Genomic DNA, 23,110 nt, shown 5'->3' on the forward strand with positions numbered 1-23,110 from the left:
AACCACAAAGGAAAAGCTATGTAACAAACTGCTTTGGCTTGCCATTTGTTAAAACGAATGCAGATTATTCTGCTGTACAAGGACCACCTCTGCAATTAAAAAAACCCCATAAATATTCCTGCAGCATACTAAGAAATTCCCCTGAAGTCAAACAGGAGGTTCCAAAAACTTCAGAAGGCAGGCATTGCCTCTCCTCAATTCTGACTGTAAAGAAAAGAAGTTTTGATACCCTTCAGCAAAAGAATATGATCAACAAGGATGCAACAAGCAACAGTTTATTTGTAGAAAAATCCTTTAAAATTTACTACAATGTAAGATTAAGGAAAAAATAGTCTTAATATATATACATACAATATATATAAACAAACACATATCGCACCATGAAAATTACATGCTTTTTAGAACAGAGAATGGGTCATATTCCCTCATATCAATTTAAAAGTTATCACTGCAAGAAACCTTGCTTCCTTTTTTTTTTTATCCCCATCAAAGTTTTCAAGTACAGGAAGTAAGTAATGCAGGATCTAATAGTAGAAAACCTTTGTTATACACAAATTACAACTGACAGCTAGACAATATTATTCTGCAGTATCCAACACTTGTATTTTTTGAACTCTATTATAATGATATGAACTTTTACCTGAGGTGCATGGAAATAACAAAGCATGATAATTGGCAAGTTTAAGAGATTTTCACATTATGATTTGACTGTAATTGAAGTTGATTAGGTATCACACCTATACCTATAGTACTGGCACAAGAATGCTCTGCGTGAGTCATCACCAATGACTTAGAAGTGCAGGAAAAATTAATAGGCAAGCACCACTTGCAATGATAAGCATGCAGACAATTTAAGTGAAACAGAGGTAGCATGTTCTCGTAACTCCAGCAGGGTCATTCAAATCAACTGCACCCTCCCTCCTGCAAAAGGCACTCACTTTTTCAGCTAAAAACGATGCACTTAAGTTTGGTCAGATTGACCACAAATGGTGGATTTCTCTCCTTACAAATATAAAAAGAAGTTAAGCAGAGGACACAGTGAAAAGGAAAAAAAAAAGAATGTAAGAAACAGACACATAAGGTACTATGTGCTATTCCTCTCCCCCTACCTTTTATGGGGAGAATTATATAAAACAGTTGCAGTACGTAATCTAAAAGTTAAGACTTTTCCAGTTGAAATGGCAGTATTAAGCAGCACATTCTCAATCAGAAATAGTTCTAAACCACCAAAAGTACACCAGTCTTTTTAATAAAGAGCAACAACTCACAGTTAGGAGTAGAAAGTTTACGCACAAAAAAAGGTGGTGCCAGAGAAGGATCCTCTGATGCAAAAGCTCATAAATTAGTATGCACTGTAACTTTTATACTGTATTTTTTATCCTTTCTGCACTTTGAAAGGATATCCATGCAAAACACCTCCTCTTACCGTGACACTACGGAACTAATTGAGTTGTAAGATGTGCCACTGTTGCAACTGGAGGCATAAGCCTCTTGACCATTAGCATCTAAATTAATTTTGAATACTGAAGATGCCTTCAGTAAGAAATCTGCTGCATCTCTGCGACCTAATTCCCTCAGCTTAGACATTAGTATCCCTACAGTGCTGTCAGGTGCATTACTCCATTCCTGCAGAAGGGCATGAACTGGGCTTGAAAGAAAGTAATTTTGTGTTCCATTATTTGTATTGTACTTTGCAACAAGATCAGGGAGGCCCAGGTTCATGGCAAGAAGGCACCAGTCTTTGCCCATTGGATCAGGTGGATCCAAAAGTCGACTTAGTTTTCTCCTGGTAAGTAGATTCAGATCAGAAACATGAATATCCATTCCTAGGCTTCCCTGGGAGTAAACATCAAGACACCCAAAACACAGTATACTGCTAAAGCTCTCTTTATATCCCCCCATAGTGTTAGTTAGTGATGTCTCCTTTTGACTCTGTGCACGGAAAAAGTCTCTGGGCTGGTAGACCATTACTGGTTCATGATGTTCCCTCAGCTGCTGAGGACTAAGGTAATATTTCCCAGTCAGAAGACCTGGTAAGGTTGTTGCTATTAAGTTATCAATGGTGCTGCACACAGAATCCAGAAGTAAACAGCACTTGATCTTCTCTGTTTCCAGTCCTCTAACTTGAACCTCTATACCCTGCCCATGGTTGACCAGCAGCACTAAAAGCTCAGCTCCACGATTCATAATTTTTGATCCATTTACCCACAGACGTATATCAGCATCTCCCTCTGCGCTCTGCTGATGAATCCACCTGCAGAGATTCACCTGAACTTTATGAAAAATTCCACAAGGAAATGGGGTAAGATGTTCCACAGGAACGATTCTAACACCACCATAAATCAGCACTTCATCCTCCTCATCTGTCCAAGACCTGTGAAGATTGTCAGTCTTTATGAGAGCAGGAATATCCACCATTGCTCCACTGCTAAGGTCCCTTGCACAAATATCCATGGCATCCAGGATCTGTATCAGCTCTTCCACGTCACTATCTGCCACCAGACGCTGGATGTCCTCCATGGTGTACCGACCTCTGTAGTGATGGAGGGCTTTTGGGTTCTCCACTGACAAGATTTTTCCAAGGACATTAGAACAGAGCCAGCGAGGATCCAGAAGGACAACATCTTGGACAGTTTCGCTCTGCATAATGTTAATCTGTTTATAAATATGAAAGTTACTGTTTACATCTTGTGAAGTACAAGATGATAGCCCACATTCTCACCTTTCTAACAGACTGACCGGACAATTTGATTAAAACTGCTCACAAGAAAAAAAAACAACAGTGCATTTAAATATATGGCAAGTACTCAGAACAAAAAACAGATCTTGTTATTTTCCACTGCTAATGAGATGGTTAGAGCCCAACAGCTGGAAAGCCTAGTCATGCCCTGCAAGCTGTTTATGCAAAGGAGTTATCCTACTACTCAGTTTCTAGTGGACACAAATAGCAGTGAACATTGCATTGAAGGTGATAACATAGTGATCCTTTCTGAGTATTTTATATTACAACTATAGCAATAAACTGTAATTCTTCCTGTCTCAAAGAGATTATGGTAACAAAATAGAAGCTACAAGACATAATGATAACAGAAAGCATTCTCTACTTCTTATGATGTCTTGAGAGGAAGAGAAAAAAACAAACAACTTTAGACATTTGCTTAAACTCATGAAGAAATATTCTACCACAACAGTAAATAAAGAACTGGAATTTAGATAAAAATACTTACTTCTCCTATGCTATGCAACTGCTGTGCAATATGCCGTAGGTCGTTTTCGCTGGCTAAGGGATTGAGATGTTCCTGTACATCATACACAAATTGCTGCAAGGACATCAGCTGGTTGGGCCCATTTATTTTTCTCCAGGAAGGCAGTGTGGAGATTATTTTTTCACATAGGTGAGTCATAGGTGGGCAAGTCTTAGAAAAGCACAGAAAATATCCACTTGAGAATAGGGGTACTATTTTTTTTTATATGGAGGTTTAATGCATTTATAATGAATATTCAGACTTAAAGAGCTCCCTTTGTGCTGGACCCTTACTCTTTCACCTGGCATTCGCTTGCCATAAGATCTATCTACCTTTTCTTAAAAAGAAACTTGCAGAAACTAGTTTTTCACTGAAATAAGCAAATTTTCCAAATACCACCATGAGTTGACATCATGCATCTGTAAGTTAATGCTTATTTCTGAAATGATGAGAATTTATTTAGAATCTGTACTCATCAATATCTTTACAGGACCAATTTACTTCAAAAGGTGAGACAGCAGGGTGCTAAATAAGAAGCAAAAATGGTACTTTGATGTATTGATTGCCTTAGTCTTCACTGATGCCTTCTTGCTATCCTCAAGCCACAGCCTCCACTTCTTATGCAGTAAACCCCTTCAGATTTCAAGCTAGTGACTATAGCTATAATAAAGCTTTCTTAAAGAAGAAAAGCTTATTAAAAAAAAAATCAAGAGACAAAATCAGAAATGTAAAATAGGCTGAATTTTGCATGAATCTAAATATTTTCCTCAGCCCACAGAATTAACTCTGTATTACATCTACTTTTAATCAATTACAAAAAATACGTTTCAAAAGTAGCTACAGAAAATCTTGTTGGTGTGTAATCCATTTAGCACAGGCTACAAAAAATTTGACTTAGTCACCCTTATTATGAAAGTCTCCATGGATTCATGGTGATAACATCAAACCATGGCTACACTTTACCTTTAGTCTCATATGCATATACCTACACATACAGATACAACTGCAAGCAATATTTTTCAATTAAAAATGCAGTCAAAAGTTAATACATATTCAGTTTACATATCCATATTTTGAATTATCTTTCTAAGAATTGAGAAAACTGTTCTACTCTGGTGATTTTAAGTGAAAAAACCTGTTTTCCTGAAATATATTTATAATATATTTCCGTTTTTTTATAATACTTTGCTGAGTAAAAAAAAACCAACAAAAAGGGGGGACCAATCCTGGAATCCAGTCACTGCCAATCAAAAAACAAAATTATGACTTTGAACTGATATCTCAAATTGTTTCCTTTCAACAGAGAGTATTTTGGTTATCTGCTTGGAACAACTGCTATTTTCAAAATGCTGACTACATCTTTGATGTCAAGGCTTTGTTTATGACAAGACCTGTCAAGCGTGCTGTTAGAACATTGGAACAACAGTGGTTTCTGAATGCTTCATTATTCTACGTTTGAAATTTACAGTAGGTCATTACACAAGACGTTCACATTTTGGCTCATCCAACCCAGACTATTAGACACTACTTACAGAAATTATCTGGCTTCTTATTTCCTGCAAGTGATTTCGGAGAAGCTTCATATCTTTAGACCCAGATGCTCCAGCATCCAGGACAAACAACTTTTCTGAAATTTGCAAATCATTTCCAAATCTAGAAAAAATAATTATTGTTAACTTAGCCCCAAATCCAGTTTATTTTCTTAATACAATTGTACTTCAGTCTTAAATTACTGTAGAGTTGGAATGATGAAGTTTAAGTAATGATTATACTGAGATATTTTATAAGCACAGACACTATAGTTGCTGTGTAATTTTCTTGAAAATAGGCAGAGGTATTGAGAGAAAAACTGTTTTCTCTCAGGATGAAGAGTGAAAATGTGTAAGAAAATTGTAGCTGCATCACATGACCTGTAATTACAAGCCAAAACATTTTACTAGAGAAAAGACTACAGGAATTTATTTATTTTAAGGTCTTAATGTCTGTTGCTTGCTTTCTTCTCACTTTAAATAGCTCAGTAGTCATTGCTGTTGACTGCTCTCTTTCCACCTCCTTTTGAGTTTCCAACCACACAAACCTGTTTGCCTAGCTCTGGGGAGATTTGCATTTAAAACGACTCCAGCACCAAAGATGACACAAGGGTTTTTTCTGTTGGTTTATTTCAATTTATTAAAATACTGCCACCCCCCCCACTATTGTGCTGGAATTCCTATATCTGTTTCTTGTACAGCCCAGACAAGCGTCCATACTTGCAGGTACGGATGATTTCTCATACCCAGTGTTTCCTGCTTACGTGCTCACTCTGAATAGAAGGTGTTGTTGCTTTAAACAATAGTATGTTTATGGAAAATTCCCCATTTCCATCTGCCATTAGCATGTGCTCCAGACATTTGCTGAAGAATTCTAGAAGTTTCACTAACTTCTGTGTACCTCTTGGATGACCTTGTCACTTGTGTGACTCCACAATGTCCAGCTTTTTAGAAAGTGTGGGGAGTAAGGCCTCATTTAAGTTTTTTTTCATAGGTGTCCTAAATCAGTAAACAGCTAAGGGTAGTTGTCAGGTAAATTTTCCTCTTTTGCATCCAAGGTTTTTAGCTGCAAATGGCCTACTTTTCTGAGATTGGTGCAAAACCTGAGAACCAAGATGTTAGACAGAAATTTGGAATGGGTCTTTGGATGTAGCCCAGTGTTTACAGGGTGACACTGCCAACAACACAATTAATTTTGACACTACTTGGCTCATTTTAGCTCACTCAGGGCAGCTTACTCACTGTAATATTGGTAAATGTTTCAATTTTAGCACAACATATGCTTCCTAAACATATTCAAAATATCATAATATCATATAAGCCACGTAAAACCCTGTTACCTATTCCAATGCATTTTAGTATTTTTGTTTCCAATTAGCATGTTTAAACACTGTGTATAAGTATACTTTCCACTTACCTGTTCCTGATTTCTTTCAACAAAGAGATGTCTTTGTCATACCAGAACTCTCCCCCGACTGGTCGAGGCAGATTCACTATGTCAGCATGCGTGGCAACCAGAACAACACGCAGGGGACTTTTCAGCTTTCCACCAAATGCTAGAAGAGAAACAAGAGGACTCCCTCACTACAAGGCATGCCTATGGAGATGGCTGATACTGACCCAGAAAAGCAGAAATACATTTTACATTCTTCATACCAACCACTTTTGTAGTTGTTTACCAACTCTAGGCACAGCCATTAACAGTGTAACTGTTGATGCTCTGGCAATTATCTCCTTATAGGACTGTGTGCTATATATTATCTGCTTATAGGACTGTAAAGGCCCAATTTTAATAGTTAGACAATTTGAATAACATCAGATACATTTATATTGTGTTACTTTATTGGTTTAACAAAAACAGTAATCAGAAGCACTAAGATATAGCTACTAACTACAAACTATGACAGCATGAGGGGAAAAAAAATTAGAAATAGCAGCTTCATAAAAGGATTTTTGCATAATGTTCGCATAGTCCTTAATATTGCTGGTGCAGAATAGAAGATTGTAAGAACACAAAATGTTTACAACATTCATATGTTGATATGAATGCTATTTTGCAGTACTTACACAAACAATGACCTCTCACTTAGGTGAGAGTTAAGTAGGAAAGCCTGGCAGAAGCCATGAAAAAGAATGAGAAAGAAAGAAAGATACAAATGGCATGAATGAGGCGACAGTACAGAACACAGAGTTTTCACTCTTTTCTCATATTCATATTCCAGAAAATAGAAGACATCATTAAACTATTTTTAAATGAGACAGTACACCGTATCATGCTCTTTTAGCCTTAAAAAAGGTCACATGCTTACATCATTGCTCAGTTCTCATCAACTAAGAGCTACATAATCTTCATTAAATCATAAAAAGTCCCATTTCCCCAAATCTCTGCATAACACTTCCAGGCAAGTATTTTGCAATTATCTTCTTTTTGTTTTTCTTTTTAATTGGCAGCTAAGGACTTAGACAAAAATAACTGGAAAGTAATTCCAAGAGTTTTAACTTTTCTGCACACATCAGTTACTAGATATTACTTGAGAGATTTGTAACAGTACAGAGATGGATGGGTAGCCAGACTGAGCTGGTCGGTATAAACACAGATTTAAGTGAAGTACCTAAATAATGCTGATAATCAGATAAGCAAGAAGAAAAAATCAGCTGAGACTGAGGAGCAGTGAAAAGCTTTCAGCAGTTGCAAATTAGCTGTATTTGCAGCTTTGTCACCTTTTTGCAAATTTCTGAGCTTTAACTTTCACAGGTCATTTATTGTTGGTTAGATCCAAATGATGATATTATTAGCACTGTGATTTTATCTAAAACAGAAAATAAAAAAATGCAGATGCCTGAACTGAAAACCAAGGGTTGGCCTTGGCTTGTTGTCTGGCTGAGATAATGCATACAGAAAGAGAGAGAAAATAACTCGTTGCACATTGTTAAGTACTTAGCACATTTGTCTGGTGAATCCCTAGCGTTGCTAAAAATGTCCTTTAGTGCTGAGTTAGATCCACTGGCTGGAATAATCTTTCAGATCACAGAACCAAGACACATGACAGAGCTTGCTTAGTCCAAGAGACTGTAACAGTCTGCAGACCAGTAATCAACTACAAACATAAACATGTTTAAATAAGTTACTGTATATACACCTGGACTACCAGACCTTTTGAGAAAAATGTTATTTAAGTTAATTTAAGTTTGCCCACCAAGTAACTTTCAGTAAGCCTGAATATAAAAACAAATAAAATTACTTAAAACCTGTGCAAAATTGGAGCATATGTGAAATTTACAAGAAATACTGATATCTGTGCATCAGCACCAAAACGTTACCATATTTGAAGTCCAAACAGAACTTTAAACACATGAAAGTTGCACATATTGAGGGATAACACTGTTCCATAATACTTGTTCATAATAATGTTCTGTCCTGTTGTCACTGACAAGACTAATTTATGCTGAAAATATTGTTTATTTGGGCTAGATATAAGAGGAATTCAAGAAAAGTGTCTAAGCTTGGTTCTGAATGGTTCCAACCCTCTGAAACACTATTGATTGCGTATCTGACATAAAACTTCATCTGCCATGTACAGATGTAAATCCCAGTGCTACAAGATACTACACTGTACTTCATGACATTTTAAATTGAGCTAAGTGGTGTGTGAAATGCTTCTGGCTTCTTCCACAGATAAAATTCCCTTTTGCCAAGAAACCTAATGTCAATTTTGTTTGCATACATGGGAATGAAGACACCAAACACGGATGACGTACAGAATTGCAGAGAAATACAAGAAGCTTTATATCTCTAATACTTCATTTACAAGAACATACCTATTGGCTCCTCAACTGGGACCAATGATTTCAGGAAATTGAGCCAAAAGGTCACTTGGTTTAACTGGATTTCATAAGGCTCCTCAAGGCTAAAAAGCACTATGTGAATTGCAGTGTGATCATTAGCAGCAAAATAATCATAACAGCAGAAGTACACAGGATTCCCAGAGAATTCCCAAATGCTGAAATCCCCAACTCCTGAAAAACAGACAAACATATGAACAGATCATCAGTAAGCATGAAATATCTTCTGGCCACGGAAATACAAGCAAAACATTTAATCTAATTTAAACTGTCATAAACTGTATGCATGTGAGAAAGCAAGGCTGAAAATGCAATCATGGACAAAGGGAACAAGTTTCAGTCAGTTTTAGAGGCTTAGCAGCTGGGCCCTCAAAGTCCGTTCCTCTCTCAAGCTCCTTCTCTAAGACATTTAGCCTGATTTCATATGTAAGCACCTGTGTTAAATGCATACAGTCTTATGCAATTAAATTGAGTTTTGCCTTGAACAACAGCAGCAGATCTTGTAATTGTCTTGAAAACCAAGAATAATGGCTCCCATTCTTTTCCCTGTTCACCTCAAAAAAACCTAATATTTTTATTAATTATTCTTCTTAACAAGCCACCACTGATTTCAAAAACCACTGAATCACATTCTAAAAAGAAGCCACTTTGCTTTACAGAACTGGACTATTCACATTGTGCTGGTAAATTAGGGATGAAGAATCACCATGTAAAGGGTTCCAAGAGCTCCCTGCTTCTTTTTGCCATCTCTAGCTTCGAGTAAGAAAAGTGTTAGTATGTTGCACTTCCCAGATGCAGCATCTGATTAGGGTGATATCTGCCTCACCTGTTCTGCTTCTAATTAAATACATGGTGATTAAGACGCACCTCAGACTTCTAGAAGGAGAGAAGTCAGAACACTCCAGCCTGTTGTTATGAGTAAAGCTACTCAGAGTTCACCTGTGTGTACACTTTGTTCTGTATAGTACAGAACACAGAAAGAAAAAAAGTCCTTCGGACAGTCCATGGCACAACTCTGTTTCCTTCCCAGAATTTGACTGGACTTCAAATTATCCTGAAGGAAGAAATTACCCTACAGAAAGAACAAGTTTTAGCTACTTGGCAAAGTCTTCAGCATCTAGGATAAAAGCTTTGTCACTGCATTCATTATTATGCACTGATAAGCAGGTTTCTGTTTCCAAGGTAAACTCTTAATTAATACTAATTCAGCTTCAAAATTGCAGCTGCTAAGGCTTGCAATTTCCTTATGAAGAAGAGATCTGACCACCGATATAAATCACAATTAATATGGCTGGTGGAGACAATTTGTGTGGTCTCAGAGCCAAAAGCCATGTGTACTTACGACACCTTCTGTGATTGACCCCTCTTACTGCTAACTGGCTTCAAGTGCAGAGGAGTTAGTTTCCTTGCAAAAAAAGAAATTAAATCAGAAGCTCCACTCACAATGACTGATGAGCTCCAGGACTTAGCGAAAATGCTCCAGTCCTGACACAAAGTGAGAACAGTATGTCCTTTGCATAGCTGGGAATGGGACTAAATGGGACTAAATGGGACCAGGCTAAATCTAATAAAATCCCTGGATGACCTCTAGTATAGGTGAAGAAGCCTTCATACTAGTAGCTACATTGCTGACCTGCTCCTGTCAGACCAAATCCCTCTTTTCTACTCTCCCACTTACTCACCTCAGAAATGAATTTCAGTGTTTCTACGTAATACTGTAAAGATCTGATATGAGTGATTGAACTGTATATTACAACAGCTACAGCACTTCAGGCAGATTTACTTTCTCAAACAAATTAAATCCCACCAGTGCTGGATTGTCAAACACAGTCACTACTATGCCAAGTCACTACTTTCCCCCCATTTTTCTTTTAAAAAACAAGTTAAATGGCATTAACTGCTTTACAGCATTGAGGCATCCCAGCCCAGGGCTCTTCTTACCATGTAAGCAGGCATTCTGGATGTCAATGGCCTTGGTGGACTGGTCATCAGAAGAGAAGTGAGAGTGATGGGCAGGTGATACGAAAGTTTCTAATACCCCTTTGGTCAGGCCTGGCTCAAACATCATACTGCGGCTTCTCACACTGACATTTTCACAGCCAGGATAAAGATTCGTAATACTTACTGAAACTGGGTCAGGGAAAGGAAAATGAGATTACAAACCATGTGAGAATCACAACAAGATCACTTCAAAACAAGTATGCAAGCCATAAAAGCAGATTAAAAAGCCCAAAGTGCTCTTCAAAGAAAGGAGATGTCTAGGAAGCTGTGGGTGTACACAACTACATTCTTATTCTGAATTATTAAAAGGAGAATATTAGAATGATCCTATAAAGCACTTATGTCCTATGTTCTATTTTGCAAACTATGTCCTAAGTTCTATGTTGCAAAATATGCTGCCTTTTAAATTTTTTAATTTTATTTTATTTTAGCTAAAGTCTACAGTTTCATTGCATGACTTTTTATTGGCATGGAAATGTCACATATTCATACTATTGCTTCCTGTAAGTAATGATAAAAAATATATCACTCTGTAACAAGTGTCACTGGGGTGGTGGATGAGAAAAGCAGGCCCTTAACCAAAATGATTTTACTAATAAGCAAATTTTAAATTCCTTGTTTATTCAGCTTCCCAGAGTGCAAATGAGGAACAAAAGGGCTTTTTAACTGACGTGCACCATCTAGTGGATAAAGATTTCTTTCCTCCACTAGTTGGCAATTTCTAATATCTGGGTTTTACAATTGAAAGAGGTTACCAGTTAGCTGTCAAACTACACTATCATGTTTGATCTCCTAGGATAATACTTTAGATCTTTAAATTTATCTCTAGGATAATACTTTAGATCTTTGTAAATAAATACTTAGTGAATTCACACACTTATTTTTACAGAATTTAAACAAACACATAAACAAACCAATCTTATATCACCAATATAGATCAAGTTGTGCTGATTTAAATATTTACCTGATTATGTCACTCAGCCTAGAATATAATTTGCATGCTATATAATGATTTACGTCCCAAAAGAATGTATACCGAAAGAAGCAAAACCCAAACTTCCAAATGCAAAACAACCCCATAGTAGCTTTGTATGTATACAACAGCATGTCTTTCTGGCATTTGTATAGGTAAGCTCTTTTGAAGGGCTTCAAATTCACCTTTATTTTTACATTGATTTGCCACTGTGACTGGCAGTCTTTCTGATTTTATGATGGTGTGAGCAACATAAAACCTCTTCTTTGGTTCTGTTACCAACCAACACAAAAAAATCTAACTTCAATGAAAACCTTCCTGTACTGCCTCCAGGAACTGATATTCCTTGAGTAATTTATCACCCTTTGTATGACACAGTAAATTAAGATAAATAAATCAAGAACTTTTGATTGATTAATTTAATCAAGTTCTTTTTTCTGTTGTCACAGGTGTGAGGCCCTTGTGTTAAGTAATCATCAAATGCAGTAACAGTCTCTGTGGTATGGGTCTTGCCTTTTTAAGCCACTTTGTGATTGCCCTATAGCTTCCTCAGGTGAAGAAAACTACTACTAGCACTGTTCTAATATTACTTAAAAATCATGAACAAAATCCAAACCTGCAAGTATTATCCAAAGGGTTTTTTTTTTTAAAGGCAACCCTGGCCTCATCTAAAACTTACACAGTAAGACCACTTCTAAACCTCAATTTAAACTTCAGCTCCTCAACATGCTTAACTTGCTAGTGTAAGCTCCCAGCGTTAGAAAAGGGATCTGGACATGGTCTACCCACTGTCCCCCTGTGGGTTCTTCAAAAACTGGGCACAGGCTTAAGTGTAAACCTAACCAGTTCCTCTACACCTTCTAGCTCTTCCCACTTTGCACAGGCCAGCTGGTGCTACATGAGCAATCTATTCCCTAATATTGGTAAACATTTACTTCAGTTTGGAAAACTTCAATTTCCAGCTTGTTTGAAGATGATTTTAGACAGCACTAACTGGTCTAATTCAAACCTGTATCTTAGGGAAAAGCACTCCAAGGCATCAGAGGCAGTTCTGAAACCTTTTACTACTTAAAAATCACATAGAGATGTTCCAATTTTGCAGTGTTTATTCAAGTTCCTCCAGCAGAAAGGAAGCTATTAGTGATGCTTGCAGCCTAGGACTTTTTGTGACAAATAAATAGCAGTGTTTGCAAGCTCTGTCCTCTGCTGTACAAGTTCACTTAATGCAGCATGTAAGAAAAAAACCCAAACCTTTAACTAGTCATGCATCCTTCACACTTGCTGGTCCTCTTCCTCTTACTTTAGGTACAAACCTGTGCACAGAGAAGTCAGTCCCTTCTCTTCTCCCTTCTCCTTTTGTTTCTTACATGATTAGGCTGTCCTGTCTTCTGCAGTGCAGCCAACAGCTTCTTCTTAGGAGTTTAGAGAATAAGAGGAAACTGTTTTCTCATACAGGCATTATAGCTCAAAACCATACCTGAAGGTTTGGAAGACAAAGGTGATGGGGGGAATCTGCTTGAGTTTGTGGAGGAGAGCCTAGGCCTACGTCTTCGGAAAAAGCTTCGTATCAGGCCGCATTTGAGGGACTCCACCAGAGTGGTTTTCCCAGTGCCAGAGTATCCAAACAACTTCAGTTTGATCCGGGGTTGTGGGTTCTGTGTGTGCCTCAGCTGCTGGATAAAAATCCCCCGGTGGGCATCCTAAAATTCAACACAAAGAAGAAATCAGAACGTGTGGCAGGGAACTTCTGCCTCCCAACAAACTCAGCGTGGGGTTTAGATACACTTTCTTGCCAGACTGCTGTTCACCTGGTTCATCATGCAAGCTGCGAGCTACTGGACAGGCAGACAGGAGAGCTTCATGCTCACTCTCAAGAGCCACCTTGACGTTTCATGAAAATCCCCTGTCTTCAGGCTCAAATCAGTGAATGGAATTATTTTGATCTCCAACGGAGAGGGCAAAGGTGTCAAAACTAGCTCTTTCAGTGCCCATTCTCCTAACCCACTAGTCTCAGAAAGTTAACCAATATGCATATTCTTATGGAATACACATGCAGCACCCAAGAACTTTGCTGTGACAGCTATCACCTGAACCATCCAACAACTCAATGTGCATTTCTTCTTTTCTTCACATCAACTTTTTCAGTGCTTCTCATGTTTGGGTGAATTTCAAGGAAACAGGGAGGAAGCAGGAAAGTGTGAGGGCAAAGGAACTAGCTTAATCTTTCCTTTCTTCATTCCCCCATTTGGAGCTGAGAGAGGGGCTCTGTTGTTCTGCATTTGCACCTAATTTACATGTAGGATGAGGTCCCCTTAATTATAAGCATGCAGCAACTGAGCTGAGAAATTTGACAGAAACAGTAGTCATGCAAGTTTGTTCCTTCCTCACCAGCATTTCTTTACAAGTTAGTAATTTTCCCCATATATAGAGACAGGCCTTCAGTGATGTTATGTTCCACAATCAAGAAGAGAGTTACAGCTGACTAATATTTCTTTCAAAAGAGATCCATCTGACCTTCTTCCTTTGTTCTAGATCAATTTGTATTATTTGCATATTTACATTATGAATAAATCATTAATTTATCTGCCATTTATCTGCCTGCATGCAGACACTAATAAGAGTTTGGTGTGGGGATGTAACAATGCAAAATGGAGCCTATTATGACAACTTTACCAATGCTGTCGTTGCAAAGGAAGTCTGAACTTTGCACCTTCTCACATCTTCACACACATACAGTTTACATTCCTAGGAAGTATAGATTTGCTGGCAGGCCTAAAGGACATGATTCTACTTCTACCTTGGCAATACATTTTGGATACCATCTTCTATTAGCAATAGAAATGGTCATTTATTTCAGTTTCTTCAATCACAGACTCATCTTTGTACTTAGAACAGGATTATTTTAATTGGCCTGGCTCTTGCCTGCAATCTCCAGGCAAATAGGCTCTGGAACCTTCCCAGCATGAGTGATGCTGCCTATCTGACTAATCAATGTGTATCAGATGTGTCAGACATGCTGCCTTACAACAAGCCCAGATCATCTTTTTGTTCTAGTTAGCAAGACATTTGGATATTCAGAAACTGCAGAATTAAAAGATGACATTGAGAACTTATGCAACTATTTCACATGGTATTGGTATTTTCGTAAGGGACACAAACCTCCCATTCTTCATAACCTTTATCTAAGTGAAATGGTGATGGTGAGGAGATAAGTCATCCAGGGGATGTGATAATCTTAATAGCTTATTTTCTACTAAATACCTTAGATGCTTTGCCAGGCACTGTCAGACCCTGACAGATATAAATCAGTGGTGCATACTTGCTTCTTGAATATGTACATGTTTGCTTTAATTGAGGGCATAATTTCTAATTAAAAATATAAAAAGGAAAAAGAAAAAAAAATACAGCATTGCAGCAAGAAATTTTGCAACAGTTTTTAGAGTGGCTTTGATGAAAACCTCACTTAAAATTCATGTATTCCCAACCTTTTTAAGTCTTGCAAGCAGACTGGCTACATGTTCATGCTGCTCTGCTCTGGCGAGATCTTCTGCTGTTTTCCCATCCTGTTAAAACACAAATTATTAGCAGTAGTTCCTTCATTTTCTTTTACAAATGGGCATCTGGATGCCACTGTAACAAGATACTTTGAGTTCAGAATCTGAGAGCAAAGTCAACACTCCTCCCCCTGAATTCCATCTCTCTTCTTAGCAATTAGAGACTGATAGTGATTTCTAGATATTGCCCACTGAATAGATTTAAAAGGTGACAAAGAAGGGACACATCAGCATATTGACTCACATGAATAGCAGGTGAATGTTTGTTTAACAATGGATAAAGACTGACAGTGGCATATCAGCCACTGGAGGATTCCAGAAAGCAAGAAACTTGTAAGGGATGTAGTTTAAATTGCATCAGCAAGTCTAAAAGGAGAAGCAAAGTTGCCTTCAGTATTCTGGTCTTGCCATTTAGTTACCTATGTTTCACGGATCAGCAGTTTAATATTAAAAAGACTAAAAGAAAAATTGCCCACTACTTTGATTCTTTCAGCTATTTTATGCTATTCTATTGTTTTAAATTTTGGTAAGAGGTAATTTAGGAGTACTTTGCTTATTTCACTATCTCAGATAAGAGAATTAGAAAATACATCCACAAGCAAAATAGCAAGTTATTTTCCTATTCAAGCTTTCCTGAAAAGTACAGAGCTTCTACACAATGGTGTAGCAATAGGTAAAATATAAAAAAAAATATAAAAAGGGCTCGGTTACAGGATCCATGAAAGTGTATTTTGCACCTACTGGTAAATTTCATTACAATTGCTGACTGGCTTCCTATATTGCAAATCAGAAAGCCTGAAAGAGCTGATCCTGAGTTCAAATCACATTTGCAAGCATCTGTACGTACCAAAACTTTTAATCACTGACAATTTCAAAGTTGGTTTAGCAACTTCCATGAGGAGAATCCAACAACATAGTGCCAGTTAACATGTGATCACAACAGATGTTTTGGGGCACTTTTCAAGCATTTGAAATTGTTGTATACTCCAGGAGGGGGAGATTTTCTAAGATCACTTAACACCATCCAAGAAATCAAATTAAAAATAGACTAGTTCCAAAATGGGCTTCAACCCAGGAAGAAGGCAAGGAATTCATAATACAGCCCAGTTACTTAATGGTGTTGGAAAAGTTAGCTCCTTTTCCTACAGGAATGGCATACTGAGAGGAAAAAAAGGCCATTAATTCTACTGTACTGGCTCAGAAAGAACTGTTAATAAACTTTTCAGAACAGTTTAACAGCCTTCTAGCAAACCAATGGAAAACTGAAATATTAATATTACAACATGCAAGCTCCTTTAGTCGTCTCTTCCTTTTTCCTTTTCTCTGCCACCACACTGCTGGAATAATGGATGGTTACGTATATTCAGTGTACTGCTCCTGACAGATTTAGTATCAGCACTATTTATTTTGTTATGTCCTTCAAACTAACCTAAACTGAAGAGACAAAATGTACTTTTACCAGGGAAGGACAGTGTCCACACAGGCAATTATACCAACACAGCTCTCATGACATAAATGAAGTGCGACAGTTCAAGAATTCCCCCATCACCCTTTTATTTTTATCTCATCTCTACACTACATAGTAGTGTAAATACATATACACAATGGGATGTAACACACAAACAAACAAAAAAGACAAAAACAGATGACAAAGGAAATCTGCAGAGCATCCTACCAAGTCCACTGCATGCACATTTCACTATTTATTAATAGGGGACATGGCAATATAAAATCCAATAGTTATCAGAAAGTAATTATTATGTTGTAAACTTGGTTAAGCCACAATTCCAGGTTTATTGGCATTCTCCTCCTACATAAGATCTGTGCTTAAAAGAAAAAACTGCAGTGCTAAATCTAGAGGAAAAAAACACAAAAATTAGTATTTTCTACCAAATGGTATAGCAAATGATATAAGAAGTTTTCTTTTTTTCCCCTCTCCATTTCAGCCATCTCAGAAAAAATTGTTAGGAAAAGAACTCTGAAAAATGTGGACTCAACTAAAATCTAATGACATGTCTTTCTCATATGTACCGGTAGTTATTTCTAAGCAGACTACACTGGTTACAGTGAGTAGCAATGTAAAATGATCTGCTGCATCTTAGTACAAAACATGATTAGTTTGTTCAAAACACACGTAGTGGTGTGCGTGATGTCTATAGTTTATCATGCATATGACAAAGGACACTTCACTCCTGCTGTGGATATCATTAGGAGGATGTTTCTCACCCTACTGAGAATGAAAAATGAAAAATGCCCTCTGTGTTACTAATGGGAAGCAGGGGTGCTGGCTGATCTGACATGGATGATTTCCTTTACAAGGATACTCTCACGCCAGTTCCCTCGTCCATGCAACCACACATCTCCCACCATAAAACTAGAACTTTGCAACTCCCTTAAGGCAAGAAAAATATTTAAGATACATACAATGCATTTGTACGTTTCTCAAATGTGAAATGGCGTCCATCTTAAGTGTACTCAGAACTTATAGAAAGAGACTCAAAACTTATAGAAAATGCAATGATACAAGTAATTCTTAGATGAAGAAATTATTAGGGGTAGACAAAGTGGTAGCTGTACTGTACCATAATCCAGTTCAACTAATACAGTTTGGAACTGTACTGTTCCAAATTCAGTTGCAAGAAGCGAACAAGTAGACAAGAGATAGAACAATTCCCAAAGATAGAAGAAAACTCATGTTGTATAAAATATAACAGGCCTTTTTAAAAAAATTTCAATGTCCTTTTCCTACACCTGTCTCTTCCATGAGTTCTCTTTCAACTATCATGCACAAAAGAAGAACAGCATCTCTCAATACTTACAGAGGTTAATGCTTCTACATTGGCACCGGTCAGGCAAAGGAACCGGACAATATCAAGGATGCCATTGTTTGCTGCCAGGTGTAAAGGTGTTCTTCCATACTAACATGAGGAAAGAAGTGTCACTACATTAGTCAAAGAACTTCACTTCAAATTTTATGCGTAATAATCAGGCACATTATACAATTATACATACTGATACACAGGACTGGTTTTGCAAAAACTGAAAGAAAAAGTACTTGTGATTGCAGCCTAAGCACAACTGCCAAAAGTGCAATTAAAAACAAAGGCTGGAAGACTATTTAAAAAATGGGGAAGCAATTTTCTAGCTAAATCCCCCACAACTGTGGAGTAATCCTTTAGAGGTTTTTTGGCTATATTTGATAATGTTTTTTAATTCCAGAAAATTTAATTGCCTTTTCACTTAATTAAATATGAACCACTTAAACAACACTAATTTCATAACCTTTAGAACTCTGGGTTCTACTTCATCCCAAGAGCTACTGAAGATTAAATATCTCCCCCTTTCACCCAAAGAAGTAAAAAGAATGAATGAAAGAAGTCAGCATGAAATAATATATTTTTTTCAGTGAAGAGGGAAAGTGCTGTAAAGTATTGCTTATCCAATTTTTTCTTTTTTCCATGAATCCCTTCACTGACAACAGGTCCTCATGACACCCCACTTCTGGTTTTGCATGTTCAGAGCTACTGTTACAAAAACTACCATATATTCTCTGCTGGTAGCCTACTATTACTTCGCATTTTTATGCTTTCAATACTGTTCTTCCTGTCTACAATCAGCAACAAACCCATAACATTTACTGAAAGAAGTATTGGAGAGCAAAGCCAGCTTTCTGACAACTGGAATCTGAAAAGATGCTCAGGTTCCTCCAGACCCTACCCCTCAACTCAAGTAGCATCCTTTTACAAACAGTGTGTCCTGCGAGACCAGGGCAGTGATTGTCCCCCTGTGCTCGGCACTGGGCAGGCCACATCCCAAATCCTGTACTAAGTTTTTGGCTCCTCATAACAAGAAGGACATTGAGGCGCTGGGCCGTGGCTGGAAAAGGGGAATGAAGCTGGTGAAAGGTCTGGAGCACAAGTCCTGTGAGGAGCTGCTGATGTAGATGGCATTGTTTAGCCTTGAGAAAAGGATGTGCGAGGGAGGCCTTGTCACTCTCTACAACAGCCTAAAAGCAGGGTGTAGTGAGCTGGGTGTTGGTTTTCTTGTGCCGTGAAACGAATGACAGGAGTACAGGAAATAGCCTCAAGTTGTGCCAGAGGATATTTAGATTGGCTGTCAGGAAAAATTTCTTCACTATAAGGATCGTCAAGCACCAGAATAGGCTGGTCAGGGAAGTGGTGGAGTCACCATTCCTGGAGGTATTTAAGTAATATTGATGTGGGGACTTGGGAGAGTTTAGTGGTTGGGTTGGCAGTGCTGGGTTAATGGTTAGACTCTGATATTACAGTTATTTTTCAGCCTAAATGCTTCTGTGATTCTATGATTCTAAAGGCATGTGATGGTCTGCTGTACTGAATTTCTGAAAGAAAAAACAATGCCTTCAATCAGTATTACATACATGTAGGACAAAGCCAAATGTTTGGACCAAGGACAGGAGTTCATTTTGTTAATGCCCTGTTAATACAGGGTTTGCTCCTGAAGAGGGGAAGTAGAAATTAATATTCTATATTTAATAACATTCAAACTCCCCATTTCAAATAAAGGGCACTTTAAAAAAAATCTGTCCAGAATACATTACTCTTAAAAGAATAACAGCAGAATAACTATAACCACAGCTTCTGTAGCCAGGATCTCACTGAACATTTTAGGGCTAATTATTTTTTCCACAGCATGTCAGGGGTGATCCTAGCTCAGCACTCTCCATTAGCAAACAGGACAAGAGCCTCGTGATCCATTAACACAACTTCTCTAAAATGCGCTCTTATCTGTGAATCTGGATTTAATTGCCTAGTCAATCAGATTTGAGCTGCGAGACTGGGGAGTTCATTATTTTAACTTTTTTCATTAGACAGCTGATGAGTTTAATTGTTGAAACCAGAAGTGATTGCATGGACAATCCTCAAAAAACCTGCTAATTTTCTTTGGCTTTTATCTGTTCAATGCAATGTAAATGCTTTTGTAATCAATGGAAGGGTTAATTAGGAAAAAACACAAAGAAGCTAAACTACCTGAATCAAAGAAATTGCAGATAGCAACATAAAGATTCCTATAAGTAACTTTTAAACTTTGTAGCACATATAAAATTTAAATAGGGCAGAGAAAGACATTCAGAGCTACATATCAAGCCATAAGCATCACAGCCTGTCAGCAGAGTTCAGTGGCTGACCTTGACCTATTCAAACATACAAACTATGTAAAGAAAGTATCCTGAAACAGCCCACTTTTGCCTTAAAGACCCCCAGGATAAAAGATATAATATAAACCTGCAAAGCATTATGTTTAGTCATCCCATACACTGCAGCATGAGCACAACAGAAGCAACATAAAAGGCACTAGGGACTTGAAATTAAGGGGCATGTAATGAAATATTCTTTTTGGAACCAACTACAGATTGTTTGCATTTTTAGCTGGCATTAATCTACCAATAACCACTGCAATCACCATTTTTAGAGTTACAATATTGTAGCAGAAAACATACCAGTCTTCAATTCAGTGTATAACTCAATGTTACATACGAAATCAAAGCCAGCTGCAATGTATTTTGTCTGTTCTTTTGCACTAGATGTAATCTGCATAATGCAAAGCTAAATGGCTAGAGAAGAAGGTTGGCAAAATAATAATAATTCACCTGGGTTTTTTCTTTAGTGATGTTTAATGATCTCTTCCACTGAAATGGATTTTGGTAAATTTGTGAGGTGAGTCATTTAATATTTTGCATTTGGCCACTTTCAGAGACAGAAAAATCTAGGAAAAGACTTTTTCATATCAGAGAACTTGAAAAGGTCATCTAATGCAACAGGTGAGCTAATAAACAATGTAATTCAGCATCCATATTCCATTTACCTTGTTAGTGACATCCAAACTACAATTTGCTTCACAGAGTGCCGTCACAATAGGCACATTCCCATCTTTGCAGGCCACATGTAAGGGAGTGTTGCCATGTCTGTCTTGGAAATCTACAAAACATCCTTGACTAATGAGAGTTTTAACTACTTCTATTTGGCATCTTCTTACAGCAAGATGCAGGGCTATATGACCATCCTGAAATAAAGAGACAGCTAGTAAGTGAGATCTAATAATACTAAAAATCAAAACATTTAGTAAAGTTCACAACCATCTCAAGTAACAGGGTGCATTTCCTTGCCTCAAGAATCACAGTGGTTTTTAATTTGAAGGTGGAGGCAGGGAGATGCACCATATCTGTCTGAATAAATAAGCCATGAGATGAAAGCAAATTTCTGTTAGGCCACTGGTCTTTGCAGTGGAATGGATGAAATACAAATGCACATTTTCTTCTAACAGCTTTCCTTGGAGGGAGGAGAGTGATCAATAGTAACAACCAGCTGACTGTTATAAACTCTAGTGTTTACTAGAGAGAAATTAGTGATGCAAAAGTCATGCAATCTGCCTTCTGATCAGTCACTTTAAAGACAGAGCTTTCTCTATGTGGAACAACTTAAAGAGACCAGAAGAAACAATTTAATTATTTTAGAAGCTTTAGAAACTTTCTGCTGAACCTGCTTTAATAACTCTTTAATTAACATTACTAATAAAGGTACCTAAAAGGCCCGCCATACCAAAAATACAAGCAAATAAATTCCAAATTTATTCATTTGGATTACATCATGAAAGACAAAAATTTATTCTGAAACAAATACAGTCAAATTTTTAAATAGTTCTTATTGGAAATGGATTTGATTTATCCAACCCAGAGTAATCAAAGGCCAACAGCAAATCCATCTTTTTCTCTGAAGTTGACAGTTTGTTGGCAATTACAGAACCTAATGTTCCTGTAATTTTTCAAAAAGTGTTACTCATGCGGTGATAAATGATAAGGAGATGATAGATCAGCAAAAACCCAACCTTGGAATAATAATGATCAATGGACAACCCTAAAGACTGCTTCAGCCATCAATAGGCCCTGTGTGAACTGCTATGAAAATTCACATAGTGGAAACAATGCTGACTTGCAGCACTCAAACGAAGCAATTGAGAGACACAGCCCTGCGATCTCCAGACATAACTGACCTTGTCTGTTGCGTGAAGGTCAGCCCTGTGCTCTGCCAAGCACTCCACAATATCATGGTAACCCCTAGCAGATGCTGTCAGGAGTGGGGTCTCCCCTTCTTTGTTTTTGATGTTGACATTGCACCCTGCTTCACAGAGTGCTTTGGCCACAGAGTAGTAGCCGTGCCAAGCAGCGCAGTGCAGGGGGGTTTCTTCTTCCTATCAACAGTGAAAATCAAAACACAGTACTGAACCAAACTTCAGGAAGAACAACTCCCCAGCTTAAAAATACAAAAAGACAGTATGAAAAAGAAAAGACAGTCTACTAAGTTAGTCCTATGAAAAGATATTGTAATTTCTAATACTTACATTCTAAAACCAAGAATAACTTCAGCTGACATACAAGTGATCATGGTGCCTTGTCAGCAATACTAGTTTAAATCTATCCTTGCTCCTGAGGCTAACTGTCTTGGTTCTCTCACTTGTAAACAGACCCTTGTTCACAAACAACTTCTATATCTTGTGTGCTGTGACTAATCCAGTGTCTACAACAGATTGATCAGAACGAAGATGCAAATCCCACTAGACCTGCAGTCTGAGGCAGGTCACTCTGCTTACCATGTTGAGAAAGCACATCCCAATGTTCTAGGAGTGAAGATACTTAAAAACCCAAGTCCTTTAGAGAACACATCACAACATGCCTTTGAAACTGTCTGCATTTGGAGTTCACTTCTGACTGAAGTACTGATTTGCTTTTTGCTTGAACCCATGAAACTTCAAAGCATTAAACTTCAATTCACTGTACTTCAGAGCAGGTACATGGAACACCATTAAAAACCTCAAATGTTTGACAAAAATATACTGAAAGCAGCCTACTGAAAAAGCAGGGAGAATTAAAATCCACTAAAAGCTCTATCAAATTCTAAGAAATGGGTTAGCCTTTCTGTACCTGGCAAA

General features: G+C 37.6%; 1 protein-coding gene across 1 annotated transcript in view; it reads right to left on the reverse strand.

Moving 5' to 3' along the window:
- Nucleotides 1-277: 277 nt before the first annotated feature.
- Nucleotides 278-23,110, reverse strand: part of DAPK1 (death associated protein kinase 1) — an 83,668-nt gene continuing 60,835 nt past the window's right edge. The window contains exons 15-25 of the mRNA XM_054282731.1: nucleotides 22,175-22,372; nucleotides 20,990-21,187; nucleotides 17,965-18,063; nucleotides 15,077-15,154; nucleotides 13,069-13,291; nucleotides 10,559-10,747; nucleotides 8,594-8,791; nucleotides 6,192-6,330; nucleotides 4,778-4,898; nucleotides 3,228-3,416; nucleotides 278-2,655 (exon numbers count right to left, since the gene is read on the reverse strand). Coding sequence (XP_054138706.1) covers nucleotides 1,423-2,655; nucleotides 3,228-3,416; nucleotides 4,778-4,898; nucleotides 6,192-6,330; nucleotides 8,594-8,791; nucleotides 10,559-10,747; nucleotides 13,069-13,291; nucleotides 15,077-15,154; nucleotides 17,965-18,063; nucleotides 20,990-21,187; nucleotides 22,175-22,372 — 2,865 coding nt within the window. The 3' untranslated portion in view covers nucleotides 278-1,422. The remainder of the gene's footprint in view (nucleotides 2,656-3,227; nucleotides 3,417-4,777; nucleotides 4,899-6,191; nucleotides 6,331-8,593; nucleotides 8,792-10,558; nucleotides 10,748-13,068; nucleotides 13,292-15,076; nucleotides 15,155-17,964; nucleotides 18,064-20,989; nucleotides 21,188-22,174; nucleotides 22,373-23,110) is intronic.

Source organism: Melozone crissalis, unplaced genomic scaffold (genome assembly GCF_028551555.1).
Source record: "Melozone crissalis strain CALT ecotype California unplaced genomic scaffold, PUWL_Pcris_2 ptg000005l_1, whole genome shotgun sequence".
NCBI classification, from domain to species: Eukaryota; Metazoa; Chordata; class Aves; order Passeriformes; family Passerellidae; genus Melozone; species Melozone crissalis.